The sequence below is a fragment of the Electrona antarctica genome (assembly GCF_951216825.1).
Source record: "Electrona antarctica genome assembly, chromosome: 7".
NCBI lineage: Eukaryota > Metazoa > Chordata > Actinopteri > Myctophiformes > Myctophidae > Electrona > Electrona antarctica.
The window spans coordinates 13,353,342-13,376,567 of NC_136812.1; the positions used below are offsets into that span (position 1 = coordinate 13,353,342).

General features: G+C 45.7%; 1 protein-coding gene across 1 annotated transcript in view; it reads right to left on the reverse strand.

Moving 5' to 3' along the window:
* Window positions 1-22,956, reverse strand: part of ankrd24 (ankyrin repeat domain 24) — a 29,364-nt gene extending 6,408 nt beyond the window's left edge. The window contains exons 1-18 of the mRNA XM_079505382.1: window positions 22,891-22,956; window positions 19,422-19,552; window positions 18,952-19,040; window positions 18,176-18,240; window positions 17,206-17,263; window positions 16,708-16,778; window positions 15,009-15,115; window positions 13,461-13,639; window positions 12,511-12,533; window positions 11,844-11,930; window positions 10,919-11,032; window positions 9,913-10,026; window positions 9,452-9,593; window positions 9,075-9,214; window positions 7,583-7,746; window positions 4,341-5,098; window positions 2,848-3,197; window positions 334-555 (exon numbers count right to left, since the gene is read on the reverse strand). Of these exons, the coding sequence (XP_079361508.1) occupies window positions 334-555; window positions 2,848-3,197; window positions 4,341-5,098; window positions 7,583-7,746; window positions 9,075-9,214; window positions 9,452-9,593; window positions 9,913-10,026; window positions 10,919-11,032; window positions 11,844-11,930; window positions 12,511-12,533; window positions 13,461-13,639; window positions 15,009-15,115; window positions 16,708-16,778; window positions 17,206-17,263; window positions 18,176-18,240; window positions 18,952-19,040; window positions 19,422-19,552; window positions 22,891-22,926 (2,850 nt within the window). The 5' untranslated portion in view covers window positions 22,927-22,956. The remainder of the gene's footprint in view (window positions 1-333; window positions 556-2,847; window positions 3,198-4,340; window positions 5,099-7,582; window positions 7,747-9,074; window positions 9,215-9,451; window positions 9,594-9,912; window positions 10,027-10,918; window positions 11,033-11,843; window positions 11,931-12,510; window positions 12,534-13,460; window positions 13,640-15,008; window positions 15,116-16,707; window positions 16,779-17,205; window positions 17,264-18,175; window positions 18,241-18,951; window positions 19,041-19,421; window positions 19,553-22,890) is intronic.
* Between the last annotated feature and the right edge of the window lie 270 nt (window positions 22,957-23,226).

Genomic DNA, 23,226 nt, shown 5'->3' on the forward strand with positions numbered 1-23,226 from the left:
TGTTAATCCCTTCAACCGGAGTCCCTCAGGGCACTAGTGCCGTTTGCTCTAAATTAAATATCTTTGCTGAAATCTACAAGCTGACAATGCAACGCAACGCTTGTAGATTGGCTTTTTTCTGCGAAAGCTTTCCGTGGATGCTGAGGTTTAAGTGGTTAAATACTGTAGGTAGCCCCAACCAATCACTGGAAGCTCTGGTGATTGACATCCAGCAATCAGCAGATGGGCAGGATCTGGAATGTTGAATTCCGGACATTTACTTGTAACAGAGTATTTCTACATTACAGCGTCCACAACCACCATCTGCACTCCTCCTGGCCACAGTGCACCCACCTCGGTGCACGTCTTCTCGTGTTTGCGCGTCAGGTCGTTGTAGCGGGCGCTGAAGGCGTTGATGTCGGCCTGCAGCGACAGCCTCTGTGTCTCGTGGTCCTCCTTGGAGATCAGGCCCTGCTCGGCCGCCTTGTGGGACTTCAGCTCCCTCAGCTCCATCTCCTTATCACTCAGAGCGTCCTGCGCCGCCACCGCTCTGCTCTCACTGGCCTCCAGGGAGCGCTGCAGCTCCTCCTGACAGATAGGGACAAACCCAAGGATGACTCACAAACCATGTGCAACCCACATTCGCCACAAACAAGGGACTAAATTATTTCGCTGCTATGCCACCAAAATGTGGAACGCCCTACCAACAGTCATTAAGACAGGGGTCAAGCGAATCCCTTGACCCCTTCAAATGTGCTCTCAAAGGGCACCTACGGACGGCTGCAATTCGAAACTGGCCCCCATAAAATCTGAATCCCCCACCCACCCCTTTTTCCCCTCACTGTATATGTTTTTTTCCCCTTTTTACCTCCTCTATGAGGATTTCCTGTTTTTGGCTATATAGACATGTATATTTGTACGTCTCTAAATGCTATGATGACTTGAACATGGTGGACCCTATTGTAAACAAGTGTAATGATTTATGGTGTCGTCCACTGTTAACAGTTTTGTATTGAGTTGTGCTGTAATTCTCCAATCTGTTAATAAATCTTTCAATCAATCAATCAAAACTCACTGGTTAGTGTGCTACACTAACACTAAACAGTATTTCAGTACTTTCATGATGCTCAGTGACATCAGAGAAGGTAGGTTTGTTTCCCTGCCCAAATTCATGTTTTTGAGTGGTGCAACCACTCCAAGGAACAGCAATGTGTTCACCTACCTATGTGACTATGAGCACCAGTACCAATGAGTACCAAAAGTGGCGCTGTTGTGCCAGAAACAGAGAGAGAGAGATAGTGCTGCACTGTTGCCTGCTAATGAGAGAGAGAGGGGGGGGGGGGGGGGGGGAGTTGCACCACTCAGTTCACACGGGTGTGATTTTTTTCTACAGGCAGGTATTCGGGTGAATTTCACCCGTGTTTAGTGATAGACTGATAGAGAAGAATTCCATACACCCACAATGGGGTTTTTTCCCACTGGACAATTCTCACATGTCCTAGGACTGGGTGGACCAAAATGATACCCAAATTGTTCACCGATTATGATTGATAGGCCCCCCATAATATCAATGTTTTTAGTTTTTCTTTTTTGTGAAAAGTCATGATGAAATATTAAAGATGTTGCCATGTATTGCTGTACTTGCTGTACTTACAATATATATTGATGAGAGTTTAGTGATGGTGTGACAAAAAAGATGTTTAGTGTTCTAGGGTTAATATCTCAAAAAGAAAGAAAAGAAAAAGGCCATTAGCATTACTGCAATAAAAATAATCAACAAACTATAGGCGTACTACGGAAACCCTGAGTGGCCATGGTAAGAAAAATAAATGATCTCGTCTGGACAAGATATTATCTCGTCCGGGCGAGATATTAAATACGTTTTTGTAAAAAAAAAACGTATTTTAATGAATACTTAGTATGTTATTATTACAATATACTGTAACTAGTACATGTGCAGTGGTTGTAAGGGGTCTCCCTGCTCTTCCATTGAAACATTTAGACCCTGATGTCAGGTCAGACACCTACTGGTCGACGAGTAGTACTGCCTGAAGCTCACAGTTAGGTAGCTAGACAGTTTGGTCTCCAAGCTGTCATCCAGGTCGGATAGACAGGTTGGTCTCCAAGCTGTCATCCAGGTCTGATAGACAGTTTGGTCTCCAAGCTGTCATCCAGGACTGATAGACAGTTTGGTCTCCAAGCTGTCATCCAGGTCTGATAGACAGTTTGGTCTCCAAGCTGTCATCCAGGTCTGATAGACAGCTTGGTCTCCAAGCTGTCATCCAGGTCTGATAGACAGCTTGGTCTCCAAGCTATCATCCAGGTCTGATAGACAGCTTGGTCTCCAAGCTGTCATCCAGGTCTGATAGACAGCTTGGTCTCCAAGCTGTCTATCAGACCTGGATGACAGCTTGGTCTCCAAGCTGTCATCCAGGTCTGATAGACAGCTTGGTCTCCAAGCTGTCATCCAGGTCTGATAGACAGTTTGGTCTCCAAGCTGTCATCCAGGTCTGATAGACAGCTTGGTCTCCAAATAATAATATAATATATTATCTTGTGCGGACAAGATGTTATCTTGTCCGGACGAGATACATTTTGTTTTACCATGGCCAGTCAGGGGCTCTGTAGCCTACTATAAAAACTGGTCAACATTGGCAAAAAAAGAAGAAAGAGGCAGAAATTGTGAAAATAGCTGTGAGGCATTGTGAGCTTGTAGAACTGCTTTTTCTTCTAAACAATATTTAGTATCATATTAGTTCAAATATGATTATTTTGGGGGTTCCCAGTTCAAATATGATTATTTTGGGGGGTAACATTGAGAATCCCTGTGCTACATGAGTGGAACTTAATGAATGAATTCAGGCTGACCGTGACTCTGTGGTGCTCCTCCTTGGACACAGAGGCCTGCATGGTGTGGAGCTGCTCCTGCGTCAGGCCCCTGGACACAGAGTCCTGCAGGGTGTGGAGCTGCTCCTGCGCCGGGCCCCGCGACGAGCTCCTCTCCTCCTGGAGCTCCTGCAGCGCCTGCGCCAGCTGCTCCGAGACGGCCGACAGCGCCTCCTTGTGTTTGGACAGTGGCACAGCGTGGCTCAGCTCCATGGCGTCCTGCGCGCGGCCCTCCCGCTCGGCGCACAGGCAGTCCAGCGCCTGGGACGCTTCCTGCCGCGCCACCTCCAGCTCCTCCCTCATGGACGTCACGGTGCGGCTGGAGCCGCGCTCTGATTGGAGCAGAGAGAAATGCCGTCGCTTATATACCGCCAGTGGTGGAAAAAGTACGAAGTATGAATACTGCAATGTAGAAATACTAAAGTAAAAGTCCGGAATTCAAAATTGACTTGAGTAAGAATACAATTGGTATCAAAATGTTAGCCTTACAGTGGCCAGACACGAATCTGCCGGTGCAAAAAAGAAGAAAAGATATTTCCCTTGGCGGATTACGCAGTGTGCCATTAGTATGGCCAAGACAGGCTATCAAAATGTAGCCTACATGAGGTACCAAGAAAAGTAGAAAGTACTCATTATACAGAATGTCCCATTTTGAAAAGGGACTGTAGCAGTTCTACAAACTCACATTCGTTTTCGAAGTTAAGCTCTGGACACGCACGCACGCACTCGCACTAGCGCACTAGCGCACACACACACACACACACACACACACACACACACACACACACACACACACACACACACACACACACACACACACTAACACACACTAACACACACACACACACACACACACACACACACACACACACACACACACACACACACACACACACACACACACACACACACACACTCAGAACCTCTCATAAAAATTTATTAGTGATATTTCAGGCACCAAAGCGTTACGCATTTCAACCACACAGTTATTCCTTAGCCGGTTCAAGAACCCTGGTTGTTGGACGTAACGAGTGGAAGGAACACGTTATTCCAACCAGTTCCTTTCCCTTCCATCAGGCGCCTCGGACCAGAATTGCTGCATGTTTTTAGTGAGGGTACCTAACTACCTACCCTAGGGGACACGAAGGGAGAACATGCAAACTCCACACAGAAAGGCCCTTTTGCCAACCCAACCTATGAGCGGGGGAGAGAACACAGTGTCCCAAGCCGGAATCAAACCCAGGACCTTCTAGCTGTGAGGCGACAGCACTACCAGCTTTTTTGATACTTTTGTGTGATGCTATACGATCAAGTAGGGTGTCAAAAAAACAAATTTACAAAAAGTGTAAATATGGAGATGAGAGGTTTCTGCCCGACAGCAACGTTATCTAACAAGTTAGAACGACTGTACATTCTGAACAGCCGCGCAGCGTCGTATGAATGATGAAGCACAAAGGTGAGACGGACAGACTAACCTGACGTGATGGAGCGCTCCGAACCATCGGAGCGCTCTTCCTCATCCTCCTCCTCCTCGTCGTGCAGCGGAGGCCTGAGCCTCTCCAGCTCCAGCAGGGCCTGGTTGAGCCTGAGCGACGTTTCCGCCCTCTCCCTCGCCAGCTGCTCGCACTGCAACCCCAGGGTGACCTGCACCTCCTCCAGCTCCGAGCGCGGCACGCACCTCCTCAGCTCCGCCTCCAGCTCCCCCAAGCGGCCCTGGAGCCGCCGCACCAGATCTCCTTCCACTGCTCCTCCTCCTCCTCCTCCATCCGTCCTCCCATGCGTCCGGCTCTCCGCCAGAGCTCCCTCCAACTCGGCCACCTTCTCCCTGAGGCGCTTCACTGTCTCTCCCTCGTCGTCTCCTCCTCCTCCGATGTCAGTCTTCTGTCCTTGCTGCTTGGATGTCTCCTTCTCAGCCTGCAGGGCGGCTTGGAGTTCCTCCACTTTGGCTGTCAGCTGTTTGACTGTGTCACTGTCACCCGCCTCCGCTCCCTGCCTCTTGGCTAGCTCCACCTCCAACTCCCTCACCCTGGCCCTCAGCTGCTGCCGTGCCCTGTCCCCCTCCTCCTCCTCCTCCTCCTCCCCGGATAGCTCCACGGAGAGGACCCCCAGGCGCATGTGCTCCTTCAGTTCCTCCAGCTCAGACTGGGAGGAGGCCAGCTGCTCCTCTAAGCTGCGCAACTTCACCTTCAGAGCCTCTCCCTCCACGCCTCCCCCTTGAGACTTTGTGTCGCTCCTGCGAAGCAGCACATTTGGGAGACATTCAGAAGTGAAGAAAACCTCTCTTATCTCTGATGGATATTGAATTAATGTCTTACACCAATACTGTATCTCGTTTGGGACCAAAGTGGTGGACGGATGGACAGATGCCTAGGAGGTCGACTGACTGATATTGCCTTCCTTTTAGCAGGGCTAAAAATGGATCAAGATAAATCATGTTGCATGCGGACTATCATCCTCTCATATGCTATTTGATCTTTTCAACACAGATCTGGGACATAATTTACACTCTCTGAGAGTGAAGCACCCACAGCTGCCGATGAAGCTGTCAGCCGGCTGTTGTTAATGTGTATCAAATAAATATTTAGCATTCTTAGAGATGTTATTACATTTAAAAACAAAGATGTGCCCTCTCACCGCAGCTAATAACAGTCATGTTTTGGTGCATCTTTGGTCTACTACAGTCTTGGACATGTTTTTTGCTGTTCATCTAGAGCCCTCCCTTGTAGGGTTTGTCACACTTATAGCAAGACGCAGAATATTGCTAGGATGGAAATGTTCAGTCCCTCCTTCTGTAGATACTGTATGTGGCTTAAAGGACCACTTCACCACTTTTCAACCTATCTTCATATAATAGGTCCTCACTAATAATCATGCTAAAATTGCACAATTCTTTTCTTTTTTTTAAAATATCTTTTATCCCACGATTTTGCAACCCAGTTTTTTCACCCAGTGCCAATTATCTAATGTAATCCTGGGCGCTACACTTCCTCTGCCAACCTGGTGGGGCAGCCGACTGACCTCATGCCTCCTTCTATGCATGAGGAGTCCAAGCTGCTTCTTTTCACCTGACAGGGGGGAATTTCCCTGGTCAGACGTAGCGTGTGGAAGTAACACGTTATTCCGACCAGTTCCTTTCCCCTCCATCAGGCGCCCCGGCTGGCCAGGGGGAGGTAGTTTTAGAGACCAGGATTACTGCATGTTTTTGTGAGGGTACCTACCCTAGGGGACACGGGGAGAAACTCCACACAGAAGGGCCCTTTCGCCAACCCCACCTCAGGTATGGGCACTGATGACGCGGAGGAGGGAACACGCCCCCAGCGCCCACAGCGGGAATCGAACCCAGGACCTTCTAGCTGTGAGGCGACAGCACTACCGACTGTGCCACCGTGCCCTATGCACAATTATTTTCTACTCAGTCTGTGTCTCATAGGAGGGCTGTGGGCAGTTCAGAAACCTGTCCACCAGTGACATCATCGATAGGGAATTCAAGCTAATAGAAACCTGCAGGCTTTCTAGTCCTGAAAAGTTGCAATGCGAAAATGGAAGCCATCATTCTCGAGATAATGAAAATCTTTTTTGTAAAGAAATCCTGTAAATATTCTGCCTGACGATGATGTCACTGGTGGACAGGTTTCTGAACTGCCCACAGCCCTCCTATGAGACACAGACTGAGTAGAAAAGAATTGTGCAATTTTAGCATGATTATTAGTGAGGAGCTATTATATGAAGTGGTCCTTTAAAGACATTATTTGGACCCAGTCCCCTTATGCCTAAACTTCTTAGGCATTTCTAACTATTTATTTTATAAAAATCACACCCGTGTGAACTGAGTGGTGTAATGTCTTATATAGCCTGATCAGCTCTGATCTGACGTAATGTCTGACGTAATGAAATCACACCCGGGTGAACTGGGTGACCGTAGCAACCATGCTCATTTTTCATGCACAGACAGACTAACAAAGCCAGTTGTAGGAGTGGTTTACACCACTCAAAAATAGCCGATCTACATCGACACGTTGTGAACTGTTTAATTTCAAGGAGGTAGGCCAAGGGGAATGTCTGACTGCTCTGATTTGCCTTTCAAAATTTCTTGAACTAATTAAGATATTTGAAAAATATATATATTAAAAACAAAATAAAGCTATATGATTGGAACCCAATATGGAGACAAATCATCATGTCTATTATTATACTCATATGCTCATCATCCAGGAAGTCTAAAACCCCAGAAAGGCTAATTAAAGGAGCACTGCTGAAGGTTCCAATATTCCATATCTGGAAGGCATTGAGATGTAGTTACTGTAGGTACCAACAACTCTCCAGATGTAGAACAGATTGTTCTACAGTGTAGAACAATCTAGATTGTTGGAGGAAATCCAGATTTCATCCAAAAGAAAAAACGGTCAACAATAGACAATGAATCCGTGTTTTCTATTCCTATATAAAATGAAAACTAACTATTACACATCTGAATAATGAATATATATTTTCACTATAAACCAATATTTTCAGGTAATTTACAGAACTCCTGAAAGGCAAAATGAAGTCCACGAGTAGAAACATTTATGAATTCTGAGGATGTTTGATGATCTGAACTACACACCGACTGACTGACTGACTGACTGACTGACTGACTGACTGACTGACTGACTGACTGACTGACTGAATGAATGAATGAATGAATGAACGAAACAAACAAACAAACAACCAAACTAACCCGTCTTCTGCCACGCTGGAGGCCCCGTCTGAGGCCTGGGATTGGGCGTAGCGCTCCTGCAGGGATTCATACTCCTTCCTCAAGGTCTCGTACCTCTCAGTAGGGACAACGTCTGGACTGGAGCTCTGCATGTCTGTGTCGTCACTCTCAAACATCTCCAGCATCTACACAGTAACACACCACACAGTACAATGAGCACATCAGTAACATGTGTATCTACAGTGTAGATACACATGCCATACGTGTAGATTCTACACCTATCAAACACGTTCAGTGTGACAGGGCCATTCAAACAATCCGGGACGGAGCAGCAGAGAGACAGCATTCAGATCAGTGAGTTGCCAGAGCAGCTTTGTGCACACAACAGGGGTAACCAGACTGAAAAGTGGGGAGATCCCAATGCACCCCAGTCCAGTGCCAGAGCCTGACAGCCAGGTATTCCCTGGATGAACGCCTCCACAACCCCCTGAATGTGGTGTCTTTCTCCCACCCCCACATCCACATTTCCACAGGGTATTTTTCTCCTTTTCTATTGCTGTGTGATCTGTTCTGTTAGTTAGGCCCATCTTGGCTTCTTAGGCTCTTCTTGTGTTTAGGGTTGGCTTTTACTCTTCAAGCGACTAGTTGAGGTTGAGATTTAAGCATGATTTCTTCCCTGTCTCTACAGCTGTTCTTCTGGTCTTGTGGTTTATACCAGCGGTTCCCAAAGTGAGGTCCGCAGACCCCTAGGGGTACGCGACGCATAGCCAGGGGGTACCCGAAATAATTCCCAGAAAAACTTTTAAACTTTTTTTAACATTACAATTAAGTTGCGCAATAAACGTATTTTTTGTGTTGTTCATTGTGTTTCTCCCATGTTTGCTTTGGGCCAATAGCTGACATGATTACTAAAACTACAACATCAGTCAACCTGCCGTGACCCCAAACAGTAACAGCAGGACGCATGCTGCAGAAACAACAAAAAGACTCAGGACACTTGAAAGGTTTCTGCGGCCGCTTCAGATGAGGGGCTACCTGGAAAAATGTCTACCCCAAAAGGGGTACCTGGTCCAAAAAGTTTGGGAACCCCTGGTTTATACTAACTACACCACTCCAGCTGTAAATGATAAACCACACCAGCAACATTTATTTAACAGCGTGGAGAAAATTATAATAATCTACGTACCTCCAGAAACCTTGACCCAGTTAGTGAAAGAATGGCTGCTGCATGTCTGCAAATACACATGCAGCTGCAAGTCTTCCATTTATGCTTGTTTGGATGCTACTGCTTCAGTAGCACGTAGCACTGCTGTTTCCCTCCACGACTAAAGTGGGCATGATTAATGATCCAGTCAGGCACCGCTCAGCTAGCCTTGAAGACTTTTCACATCAGCTGATTAAATGATCCATTCCCTACCAATTCACTTCCGTTAAAGGGAAGGATTTGTGCTTGTGTGCTTGTGTTTTTGCAATATGTGTGCAATTGGTGCCCTTGTATCGTCTGCAACCTCACCTGCACTTTGAGAGCTAACTCAGAGTTCTGTGAAGTAAGCTCTTCTATTTGTCTGCGTAGCTCCGCTGAGTCTGTGTCCCCATTTGAGGTGGCCTGATCCTGGGCAGGAGAGGCCTTCGAATGCCTAGAGAGCAGCTTCTCTGGAGGGGAGTATTAATAGAATTAACAACCTAATAGAATAGCTTCCAATTGCGTGCAGCATATCCACTGCACAGTATTCATGAAACTTTCTCTCTCTCACACACACACACACACACACACACACACACACACACACACACACACACACACACACACACACACACACACACACACACACACACACACACACACACACACACACACACACACACGCGCACACACACACACACACACACCTGGGAATTCTAGCATCTCATCCATGTCCTCCATGTCACTGGCTCCCACCCCGTGACCTTCTGACCGCAGGCTCTCTAGTTCTGCTTGCAGTCGTTCCTTCTCTGCCTCCGCATGCTCCAGACTCTGCTTCAGCTGGGACACCTGGACGTGCGCGCGTGCGTACACACACACACACACACACACACACACACACACACACACACACACACACACACACACACACACACACACACACACACACACACACACACACACACACACACACACACACACACACACACAAAGTCAAAATAACTAAATAAAATAACTCAAACTAGCAGTGAAAAGAAAAACAAATTGTAGTTAACTGAAATAAATGTACTTTTTAATCTAACTGAAACTGTATTTTGTGTGTGAAGCACATTATTTGGTTGCACATGAAATCTATCTTCCATTTAACTTGTGATTTGTTGTCATGTACCTCCAGGGCAGAGGTGGCGCTCTGCTGCTGCTCCAGACCTTTGATCTTCTGAAGCAGGTGGCCCTTCTCCAGACGCAGCTTTCGAATCTCCTCAAACACCTCCTCGTCCTCCAACTCAAATACACGCGTGCACACACACACACACACACACACACACACACACACACACACACACACACACACACACACACACACACACACACACACACACACACACACACACACACACACACACACACACACACACACACACACACACACACACACACACACACTTTCTATACAAAAGTGTGACATACAGTACATGGCTACGTTTCATGGGCCATAGCAATTATTGGCTCTTTTCTGCTGTAACAGAAACAGAAGAGATGGAGATGGCATAACCTGAGTTCTGGGAACCCAGAATTTATACTTTCAATTTATTTCTAAAATAGCATCTACAAGCTCTTAATGTGTCGCAATTCGACACTCTTCATAGTAAGAAAAGAGTCGATGATTCAACAAATCAATCAGGGAGTTTGATTCGACTGACAATCTGCCAATTGACTTGCTTGATTGGACTGCCAGTCGACTTTAGGCAACATTTGTGACTAAATTTGGAGATATGGCTTATAGAGTAATGTCTTGCAGAAAACAGCGAGTTGAGAAAACACACTTGAAAGGTTCACTTCTGTGGTCTGTAATATTACACCTAGCTACATGTTTAAGCATTTATTTCATATTTACATGTCGATTTCAGCTCTGACACTTATTTCAGACATGCTCTAGTATGTGAAGAGTGCTATGAACTCATTTTGGGGGGGAAAAAAAGGTTTTTCTCCTCTGGTGAAACGCTGGAATTTGCGCGATGGTCTCTCAGTCAAATCTGGTCACATTTGTCCAATCAGATTTGACTATATAAATTCTTAGTTGGGGACAGGCCTAGACAAGGCAAGCACAAACGAATAGGACATAAAGCGTCACAAACAAAGAACCACGTGCACGTGCAGACACTCACACGGCTTACCTGGGCAGGGTACGGTGGTTCTGGGGACGGAGGAGGAGGGGGACTAGGGTCGGGGGGCTCGGGGGACGGGGCTGGGGAAGCAGCAGTGCAGGGCCCTGGAGAAGGTTGTAAACCCTGGATCACGGACCGGTGGTGGAAGAACAGAATCACATGAAGCCTTCAATATGTCCATTATTAATGAAAAGCACCCCCTCCAGCTAATTCTACTTCTTGTTTTTGTTATTTGCATGGGGGCAGTGGTTCTCCAACTTTTTTACAGACCGGACCTGTAAGGGTCCACTTGGAACACCCTCAAGGAACATGACATTGGTAAATGGTAAATGGTGCATTTATATAGCGCCTTTATCCAAGGCGCTTTACATAGATTGTGCATCAATTCACCCATTCACACACACATTCATACACCGATGGCGGCAGAAACCATGCAAGGCACTAGCCAGCACATCGGGAGCAATTAGGGGTTCAGTGTCTTGCTCAAGGACACTTCGACACTAACTCTGGGGGAGCCGGTGTTCGGCAAGGCAACCTTGCGGTTACCATCCAGCCATTCTACCCCTGAGCCACCACCGCCCTATACAAAAATTTCATTTAAGGCAGTCTTAAAATGTTTAATGCTCAAAATGCACTTATTTGACAAAAATGTTCTACAGTATAGTCTCAGGAATCATTGTCTACAGGTTGGCATAGGAAAACATTAAACTGCAGTAAAATGCTATAATATATATACCGGTATACAGTGTAATAGAGGGGGGTCTTTATGCTACAGTATAAAATGTGTTGGCTGGCAAGAGTTATCAATAATATGACGTGAAAATGTTAAGCCTAAAAGCTGCATGCTGTCAACACAAAGGACATACAGACAAAGAGGCGTGAGTAGTACTCATGTTCCGTGTTGTTCAACAACACACACAACCTCTTACGGTACCTGGACAGGGGAGCGAGGGGGCAGGGGTGCTTTCCTCTTGCGGGGGGTCGAGCCCCCTTGCACTTGCGGGGGAGCAGGGGGGGGCAGCTGGCGAGCGGTGAGGGAGGGGTCACAGACAGAGTGGGGGTCAAGCTCAGAGTGCAGCATGGGTCAGTGATGGAGCACAAGCAAAACATAACAGCAAGCCTGAAAGAACCATCAGCTCATACTGCTAAATGTGTTCAGTGGTAGGGGTGTAACAGTGTAGTTAACAGTGTACACTTAACTAATCAATTTAATTCATCGTCGATTTTTACTAAAAATCATCGACTTTGAGGGGGGAAAAATGACAAAATAGCAGATCTATAAGATCTTAATATACATCTACTATTTTGGCTACGGTATTTTCGCGCAACACCGCCGAAGTAATGCTGAAGTTTAATGGATTTAGATGTTTATAAAATGTAAATTTGAAAATGTTCTCACTGATTCATTGATATATAAAAAAGAAAAGACATTTACAAAAATATAAATAAATGTCACGATTATTTGATTCATTGAAAAAGTAATCAAGAATAATCGCTGATAAAATAATGGATAGTTAACTTGCAGCCCATGTGTGTTGCTGGTGCATGCTGTGGTTGATATGTTGTGTAACATTCAGTGGTGTGTGTGCTTGCTTTGTTACCTCCTCCACTGTGATCTCAGGGGCTGTGTGTGCATGGAGGGAGACAGAAGACAATACACTGGTTCAGAACACACAAATACAGTGACAAACGCTCGCACGCACGCACACGCACGCAAGCACGCACGCACGCACGCACGCACGCACGTACGGACGGACGGACGGACGGATGGACGGACGGACGGACGGACGGGTAGAGGGAACAAATGGAGGGACAACCCAAAAACTGTAATGCCTTCAACCACACACTCACTCACACACTCACCGGTGGCGGTATAAAAATGACACGTGAGAGCTATCTGTACACTGTCAAACAAATTATACTTCTCTTCCTCTCATCTTCCTTTCTAAACCAACCGTCACACATCCCTCCTTCGTAACTCAACCAAGGTTTTGTTTCAAGGTAAGAGGAACAAGTCGTTTCTCTCTTTTGTTTCCAACTCCACTATCATCATCCCCAGTTGTTCCCTTGATCTACTTCCTCGCTCTACAGTCATTTCTTTGGTGAGCGGAGACACATAGCTAGAACCAGTCCTGAGCAGCTTCAACAAGAAAATGGTAAATGGTGCATTTATATAGCTCCTTTATCCAAGGCGCTTTACATAGATTGTGCATTACATTCACCCATTCACACACACATTCATACACCGATGCCGGAGGAAACCATGCAAGGTACCAACTTGCACATCAGGAGCAATTAGGGGTTCAGTGTCTTGCTCAAGGACACTTCGACACTAACTCTGGGGGAGCCCGGGTTCGAGCTGGCAACCTTGCGGTTCCCATCCAGCCACTCTACCCCTGAGCCACCGCCGCCCCGAGAAAAGTTTGAGAGTTTCACAAAAAGCAGCTTGAGGACTTCGGGTAAAAAGCTCCATAAGTGTGTCAGTGAGTGTGTGTTGAGTTATGGTAAACTGTGAGTGGACGGCCACAGAGGCGAGGGAATGAACACGTACCTGGAGCTGGAAGAGTGCCGTTCTGCAGCAGGTAGGTGAGCCGCTGGTTGCCTGTGGCCGCGCCATAGTGGGTGGCGTTGTGTCCGAGGGCGTCGATCAGCTGTGAATTGGCCCCGCCCCTCACTAGAGCCTCCGCTGTCTCAGCACTGTCACTCTCACAGGCCAGCATCAGGGCGGACCTGGGCCGGGTGGTGAACAGGGAACATTAACATCTCACAGGCCAGCATCAGGGCGGACCTGGGCCGGGTGGTGAACAGGGAACATTAACATCTCACAGGCCAGCATCAGGGCGGACCTGGGCCGGGTGGTGAACAGGGAACATTAACACAGGCCAGCATCAGGGCAGACCTGGGCCGGGTGGTGAACAGTGAACATTAACACAGGCCAGCATCAGGGCGGACCTGGGCCGGGGCGTGAACAGGGAACATTAAATCACAGGCCAGCATCAGGGCGGACCTGGGCCGGGTGGTGAACAGGGAACATTAAATCACAGGCCAGCATCAGGGCGGACCTGGGCCGGGTGGTGAACAGGGAACATTAACATCTCACAGGCCAGCATCAGGGCGGACCTGGGCCGGGTGGTGAACGGTGAACATTAACATCTCACAGGCCAGCATCAGGGCGGACCTGGGCCGGGTGGTGAACAGTGAACATTAACATCTCACAGGCCAGCATCAGGGCGGACCTGGGCCGGGTGGTGAACAGGGAACATTAACATCTCACAGGCCAGCATCAGGGCGGACCTGGGCCGGGTGGTGAACAGTGAACATTAACATCTCACAGGCCAGCATCAGGGCGGACCTGGGCCGGGTGGTGAACAGTGAACATTAACACTCTCACAGGCCAGCATCAGGGCGGACCTGGGCCGGGTGGTGAACAGTGAACATTAACAGCATCAGGGCGGACCTGGGCCGGGTGGTGAACAGTGAACATTAACAAGCTAAAGTACAACACAGTGAGGTATGGTGATAAATAAGTGCAAGCGGCCACACTGCTTTAAACTTAACCCATTTTGACCTGAGATCAGATTCTAAAAATGTCTTCTACATCCTGACAGTTTTCTGAAAAAGCTATGTTTCTATGTCAGTCGTTCTTCGATTTTTCAAAAATAGCAGACCTACAAGCTCGTAGCGCGCCACTCGGTGGCACGCTATGAGCTTGTAGATCATACAAAGAATTCAGGGAGTTGGCTCGATTTTTTTTGTACACACCAGAAAGGCTAGTTAGTCTCTGTGATTTTACCGGCCAAAGAGGAAAGGAAACCGACAAGCCATTGGCGGTGGACAGGTGTTAATTTCTTTCCGTTTCACACCCATGAAAATGAAATGAATGCTCATATCAAGAAGAAGATCACCATTCAAAGTAATTGAAAATGGTGGCTGCGTCCATTGAAGTTCAATGGAGAAGTGGCACACTTCTATTCTATTTGGTTCCTCAAGCTATACATAATATTTTTTCTGCACGATACAATTTAAATTATATCATGGAACCTTTTGTTGTTGAAAATAGTACAAGTACAGCAGTGCTGTTATGAGAGAGGGCTGTTACCTCCCCTGGCTGTCCTGTATGTTGGCGTTGGCCCCTCGACTCAACAGAAAGTCACACAGCTCCACTCTGCTCATCTGAGCGGCTAGGATCAGAGGGGTGGCCCCTTCCTGAAGAACACGCACACACACACACACACACGCACACACGCACACACGCACACGCACACACGCACACACGCACACGCACACACACACACACACACACACACACACACACACACACACACACACACACACACACACCACATGTCATAAAGCTCACTGAGATACTGAAAGAGAACATTTCACTGTTATCCGCATATTCTAACTGTGTTTTCTCATAAATCAATGCCCTACTTGATCATACTACAGTGTCACACAAAAGTACCAAACCACAAGTGTGAAACGACGCGTTTTGAGCTTGTAGATCTGCTACTTTTGCTGTTTTGGTTAATCCTGACACTTCAGCTCAGGATTAACCATTTAATGTAATGATATTGCATTCAGTTTGGCGGTGTGGCTCTCATGTGATATTACAGATTACCTGCGCAAGCATGACATAATCTGAGATCACAAACTCCCCAGAGCAGAGCATAACATACAGTTAGCCTATTACATGAACATAACATTGAACCTTCAATTACATAATTAAACTACCACGTATCATAGTACAATGCACATAATCATCCTAGTAAAAATATGGAACTAAATACAACAGGGGGGAGGCCGGGGAGGTGGAGGAAATTTGACACAGACAGCTGTACGACCGAAGCACGTAGAATGAGCAGTGAATAGAGGCTGTTTAAAAACGTAGAGAGTCAGACTGACTCGAGGGAGCATGTATGAATTAACTATTTAGAGAATGAATGGGGGTCCGCGGAGAGTGAGCCACGTAAGCTTCCTGCCTTCCGTGCCTATAATGAACTATCGCTACGCAGAAGTTTTCATTGGAAGTAATTGCGGGGAAAATATTAAAGGATAATAAAGAAACAGATCTGAGGTGAAATGTTATTCTAATAAGAAGGCAATGGAGGACATAGAAGACGTTTTTTATCCTGGATTTAAAAGTATAAGCCTCAAAGCCTCCGGTGGATAAGTTTCAGTTATGTGTGTCAAACTAACTAAATGATGCCTCGTCATGTTCTGTACTCTAGGGGCAGTTAGTAGACCAGTCCTGGACGACCTGGCACTTCTAAAGGCTTCATAGTGTCAAAGCAACTCAGAGCAGTATTTTGGCCGTAAACCATAGAGATTTAAAGATGACGGCCAAAATCAATTCTATTACTCACTTGGAAGCCTGTGCAGTGTGCAGCAATGAGAATTATTGTATTCAGCTAATGTCATCTCTTAGCAACTGCATTCTGAATGAGCTGTAGATGATTGATGGATTGTTTTTAGCAGAGACCCGAGAGAAGATCATATAAATGTAACCCATTTATATGGAACCCAAGGGTTCCCAAACGTTTTCACCACGAGAACCAAAAGACAAATTCTGTGTCTCCAAAATTACAAAAAATAGTTATGAATTAACCACTTAAGCCCAATGTAAATGTTTATATTGAAAATGTATTTTAAAATGTTGTATTTTACAATACCTTGATATTTACTGAGTCGTGCGTGACCCATAGAAAGGGTTTGGTCGTGGGTCTATGTTTGGGAAAGACTGACCCAGAGAGCATTATGAATTTATGATGTTAGTTCAATGAATTCCCTGTGCTTACCTTATCCTGGAAATCCAGATCCGCTTTGAAATCCCACAGAGTCTCAGTGGAGGACAAGCAGCCACTAACCGCTGCAGGACACACAACGAACAAACAGGATGGAGGTTGAAACTGTAGATGTACTGTACTGTATGTGTGTCAGTAACAGAACATTTACCATAGTGATAGTGTTGTACGAGGATACCCCCTCTCTTTTCAGCAGCACTCTATTACAACACAGTGGTTTTAAGCGTGGCAAGTATCTGTTGCAAGTGTAAGTGCAATGTAACAGGGAGGCCACCATGGAGCTCATTCTGTCTCTGTAGACTCTGTAGAGCATCGATGTGAGTCGTTTAATTTAACTATTGCTCAATAATGGCTTTCTTATTTGTTGTTTACTTATTGTTTAATGTCAGAGTCCTCATAGTAATCATTTGAAATGAGGGTCCATGACTTGATGAAGGTCAATTTGGGGAACTCTCTCTATAGTGTCTGCTGTGTAGAGTTAGATGTAGTTACCTGCATGATGCAGCGCTGTTCTGCCAATACCGTCTAGGTTGTCTACAGGCAATCGCTCCTGTTGTGGAGGGAATAGGGTGGCAGTTGAAGCAGCAGTAAAGTAAACAAAGAGAATATACAGTAATATGCATGACAGCCCTGAATACATTTTTAACGATTTTCAATGATTCCACTTCCTTCTTCCTCCTCTCTTTAACGGTCCGGTTCCTTCCATTTAACGACTCCCCTAGGGGGTTCCAAAGGGACACTTACAGGACTGTGACTCTGAGAGTATACAAATGGAACCAAATGATGTGACCAGATTTGACTGAGAGACTGCCAAATTCCAGCTTTTCACCAGAGGGGAAAAACTTTGTTTTCTTTTTTTTTCCAAAAATGAGTTAATAGCACAGGCAGACTCTTCACATACTAGAGCATGTCTGAAATAAGTGTCAGAGCTGAAATCGACATGTAAATATGAAATAAATGCTTAAACATGTAGCTAGGTGTAATGTTAGAGACCACAGAAGTGAACCTTTCAAACCTGTTTTCTCAACTCGCTGTTTTCTGCAAGACATTACTCTATAAGCCATATCTCCAAAACTGGTGGGTCAAACTGAACAACCAATGTCAATTTGAAGCTATGATTCCCTGCTTTCATACGACATGAAAAAACGAAAATTAAAAAAAATCCAATGGCAGTCTCTCAGTCAAATTTGGTCACATTTGGTTTAATTTGTGCAGTACATTCTCAGAGTCATGGTGGTCCTTATTAAAAGTTTGAGAACCACTGGTATTGTAATTGTCTAGCATAGCAGGCAGTGAAGTCCACATACCAGCTCTGACAGTGTGATAAACCGGTTCCGGGAAACAGTTCCAAATGTGATAGAACTGATTCCGGTTCCTTCGGTTCCCGGATCCCAACCCTAGTTTTTAGATGATATTTTGGAACTCGTCCAAGGCTCTGTTTCTCCGTTTCATTCTGTTTTACCTGTAGTAACCTCTTCAAGCACTCAGGCTGGCTGTTTTTGGCTGCTAGATGAAGGGCGCTGAAGCCTGGAGTCAGTATACAGCCAACCCAGACCAGATTGAACAAGACAAAGAGGAACAGGAAGACAGTCAATATTAGTGCAAAGATATACAATACATTAGATGTAAAGTATATAACAAACTTGGTTAATGAGACAGCAGAATGAGCGTTCTGATGACCTTCAACAGGGTTGGATTTGCTGGTGGGGGGGGGGGGGGGGGGGGGGGTTGAGGGGGGAAATGCATAACTGTAGCATTTTAACCCATTTTGACCTGAGATCAGATTCTAAAAATGTCTTCTACATCCTGACAGTTTTCTGAAAAAGCTATGTTTCTATGTCAGTGGTTCTTCGATTTTTGCGCGCTATGAGCTTGTAGATCTGCTATTTTTCAATAGCTAAAGCATAACATCATGCTAACACCAAAAGGGGTTCCCGCCCAAAATGGGTTAATTTTAATGATATGATTGATGTGTGATAATGTGTGATAGACTGAAAATTACTATTTTATACATATTGTTTATTTTTGAATAGATGCTAACTATATTTATTCTCCCTTCCCAGGGACCAATTAACTCTTGCCCCGTAAGTCGGTTTTATTTATTAAATAAAATGAATGAATTCACGCGTGAATTCCTACGAACATGTATGAAGGGGGGAACCATACGAAGAAGTACATAGGGCTTAAGTGGTTATAGAATGTCCCCCCGAGTACTAATGGACCTATGAACTTCCATACCGGCACCATCATTGACGGTGATGTCTCCTCCATGAGAGATGATGGTCTCCAGGCAGTCCAGCCGACCCCGGGAAACACACAGGTGGAACCTACCGGCAGAAAGGTCCAGCAGAAGACACACCTTTAATCAGCTGTCCTTATAACAAATTGTTGTATCATTTCCACTGTCATTTTACTTCACGTTTTCACCTTCCATCATTTTATTAAATGCTAAACTTTCAAAAGTTGTAAAGTCTAAAGTCTGTTCCCTGTAATCCCTGTAATTAACGATGTTAATTCACAATAATACGAATGTATAAGGTAAAAAAAAAATCACAAAATGGGTAGGACAACAGTGGACGTAAGGGATATGTTTTATGTTCAAAGGCTTCCTATAGTAAATCTCTACACGGCTCTTTTGTCAACAGAAGATAAATGTTCAATTAGGGAGAGAGAACTCCACAGAGACAGCAGTGAAGGGATGAACTCACGCTGACTTGCCCTCAGCGTCCAGTTTGGTGGGGCACAGGCCCTTCTTCACCATGAGAGCTGTGACCTTGTCAGGCTCATTCTGCTCCACGGCCTGCAAGAGCCTCTCATCACTCTTACTCCAGTCCTGACTCTGGGGGGGGGGGGGGGGGGGGGGGGGATAGGTCACGTACAAGTTCACAACCCTATCCTCCCTACTGTCCAGTGATACCATACCCCCCGTATCTCATAACATACACAACAATGAGTGGCTTTCCTTTTTTTTCCTTTTCTGCCATGCAGCCATCGATCGATCGAAGGACGAGGATGACGTATGTAATTTTATATCATATCGTTTCTGTCGGGTGGAAACCTCTTATCTCCATATTCTAACTTTTTTTCCCCCGTAAATGAATGGTGCCCAAATTGATCATACTACAGCGTCACACAAAAGCATCAAAAGTAGCAGTTCTACAAGCTTGAAATGTGGCACGAAGCGACTCGTTTTGAGCGTGTCCATGTGCTACTTTTGATGTTTTTGAATTTGAATCCTGAAAAGCAGCAGTTTTGGACATATGAGGTTTTCCACCCGAAAGAGACGATATGAAACGAGTCACAGTGGCTGTCCACGTTTCAGTAATAAGAGCAGAAAAGACACAACAGAATTCAGTTAGAGTTAACACCACAAAATTCTAACGGTTCAAACAAAGAGGATAAATGAAGAAGATGGAAATAAATCATGTATTTTTTTACTGTTAGGTTGAGATGACAGACATTCTGACATTAAAGACAAATGCAATGATATATGTTAAATGTCCTTGTCTGTCTATCTGCCCAACAGAAACACGCACATACCAACGTAAACGCATGCATGCATGAATACAATACACAACCACACATGTGCACGCTCGCACTCACATATGCATGCACATGCACACAGAAACTGTATTAACCCCTTTCATCCTGGCGCCCCTAGCCCAAACTGAAAGATAGCTGCATAACATATCTAATACATATTTATTGGCATACATCATGCTGGCCAGGGTGGCAGATACCTACTGGTAGAGGCAGCAGGCTGAAGCAGGCACAGATACTATTCACCAGGCTATTCAACGCTGGCTGTTTAGGGTCCATCCTAATAAAAGGCTTAACACACACCTCTGTGTGTACCAACTATATATACACGGACACACTTATACAAGTGCGTTACGGAATACACACATTACTGTGTGTGCAGTAGCACCTGATTGACTATACTTACATAATGTATAGGCGGAAATAGAACTTGTTTGCTCTAACTTGTACAAAAACATCCAGTATACACACTCATCTCTGTGTATACTGAGGTACACATGCCGACATGTTTTGACAGTACAGTACACAGACACAGTGTACAAATAATAAACACACACACCATTATCCCTATACCACCACCACACACACTGTATTGACCCTCCACTGTGTCACAACAACTGCCTATTTAATTAACAAATAAACACACACACACATCCCACCAGTTCTAGAACTCTATTACCCATAATCCCTAATCACACTGTACATCCTCATCCTCAGAGGTCAGAGTGACCACACAGATCCGCTGTGTGGTCACTATATATGGAACAATATATGGAAGGAAACAACAAGGACAACAAGGACAACCGAACCGACGCTACATTTTAGGAAGTCTACGTCACCTCATAGTCCAAACAGCATCACACTTACTTGACTACCTAAATGACCATGTAAACATCCACCATGACATTCAATACTGACGACCGCACTCACATGCACACACATCCCGCACGCAGACACATGCACGCACACACGCACGCACGCACAGACGCACAAACACACACTAGCCTGTCCTCACAACACCGTCCCTCTCCATCCATAGCATACGCAGTGCTCCTGCAGCCCAAACATTAAAAAAACATCCCTCTTCCCTGTGCTCGTTGCTGCTTCTCCTAGCAGAGGCATAAGTCTACTGTCACACACTCACGCTCCGCCACCTCCTCCCTGTGTCCTCCTTTTTCTAACCCAATACTGTCTTCTCTCTCTCTCTCTCTCTCTCTCTCTCTCTCTCTTCGCTGTCTCTAGATTAGGCTCTCTTAATCCAGTCCTGCTGTCTCCACGCGTTTGGGTCACAGGATAGCTGTACTGTATACTGTACAGTACGGTACCAGCCCCCCACACACCCCTCCTTCTCTCTCTTGGCAGTGTTGTGGAGTCGGGACTCTGCAGCTGAAGCAGAGACCGGGCCCTGTGCAGGATCTAAAGTAGTCAGCAAATAAAGAGGAGAAAGCGAGCTGGCTCTGCTCTGCTAACATAGCATACACAGTGACAGGGCAGGGCAGAGGGGACACTGTGGCACCCTGGAACCGTTACCAAACCATACAGAAGTTGTTTTGTTTGTAAAGCCCTGCATGGTATGGGACGGTTATGACTTCTTAAAAAGCATGCACAGGCATACATGAAGAGACCTAAATGAGTACAAAACTGCAGCATGCATATGCTTGTATCTATACTGTATTATCTATTAATACATATCCACTCACCCACCCACCTAATCTACCTGTCTACCTAATATACCTGTCTGTCTGTCTGTCTGTCTGTCTGTCTGTCTGTCTGTCTCTCCATCTCTAATTAAAACAAATACAGTAGTGACTAGAGACAGTGAGTAAACATCTCTGTCATCTTCAGCTGAGGGGAGCAGTCAGATCAGTCCCTCTACAAGAGGAAAGACATAACAGCAGGGGGCAGAGTGTCTCCTCTCCACCACACTGCCTCAGCAGCTCTTCCTCTGTGAGGAGTCTAAACACCATTCATTCTTATAAAGTCTTCCCCCTGGGACAGCAACAACAGCAGGGCACTAGGGATGCAGGTGTGTGTGTGTGTGTGTGTGTGTGTGTGTGTGTGTGTGTGTGTGTGTGTGTGTGTGTGTGTGTGTGTGTGTGTGTGTGTGTGTGTGTGTGTGTGTGTGCGTGCGTGCGTGCGTGCGTGTGCATGCGTGTGCATGCCTGTGTATGTGTGTGTGTGTGTGTGTGTGTGTGTGTGTGTGTGTGTGTGTGTGTGTGTGTGTGTGTGTGTGTGTGTGTGTGTGTGTGTGTGTGTGTGTGTGTGTGTGTATGTGTGTGCACTGTGCACGTGAATAATTAAAGGCTACCTGAGAGTTCTGGTTACAACCCACAGGTCTGGCGAGCCTGGAGGTCTTACTCTCCTGCTGCTGCTCTCAGACACCAAATCCCAGAGACCCCCGGCCCGCTCGCGCACACACACACACACACACACACACACACACACACACACACGCACAACTTCCTGACCAATGACCACCTGCCACTGACTTGAATACTGTCTGTCTTGTACTGGTTAATATCATGTCAAGTCTGTAACGCGAGTCTTGTATGGCTTATTGAATAATAATAATAATAATAATAAAAAGAATATATAGTTGTACATCCGATTCCACACACAGTGTGGTGGGTTTCTTACCTCAGTCTTTTTGAATTTTGCCTTCAGACTTTTCATGGTAGCCTCATAAACTATGGCTCCAGGTGAACTCTGCAGGGGGACAAGAAATATATTAAGACAAATGAGAGCAAAACTTATAAGATACATCGTAGCCTCATACAGTTAGGTACCTGTAATACACTGCATTACCTACTCAAACAGGTGTCATTGCCAAGCAATACAGAATTATGTGATAGAGAACCGTTTACCAATCAGTTCGCTAGTTTAATTCAAATGTATTGTGGTCTAAAAAGTACAAAACTACGAATAATTTCACCAAAAACAAACCACCAGTCCACCACAAAACCAGCAGCAGCA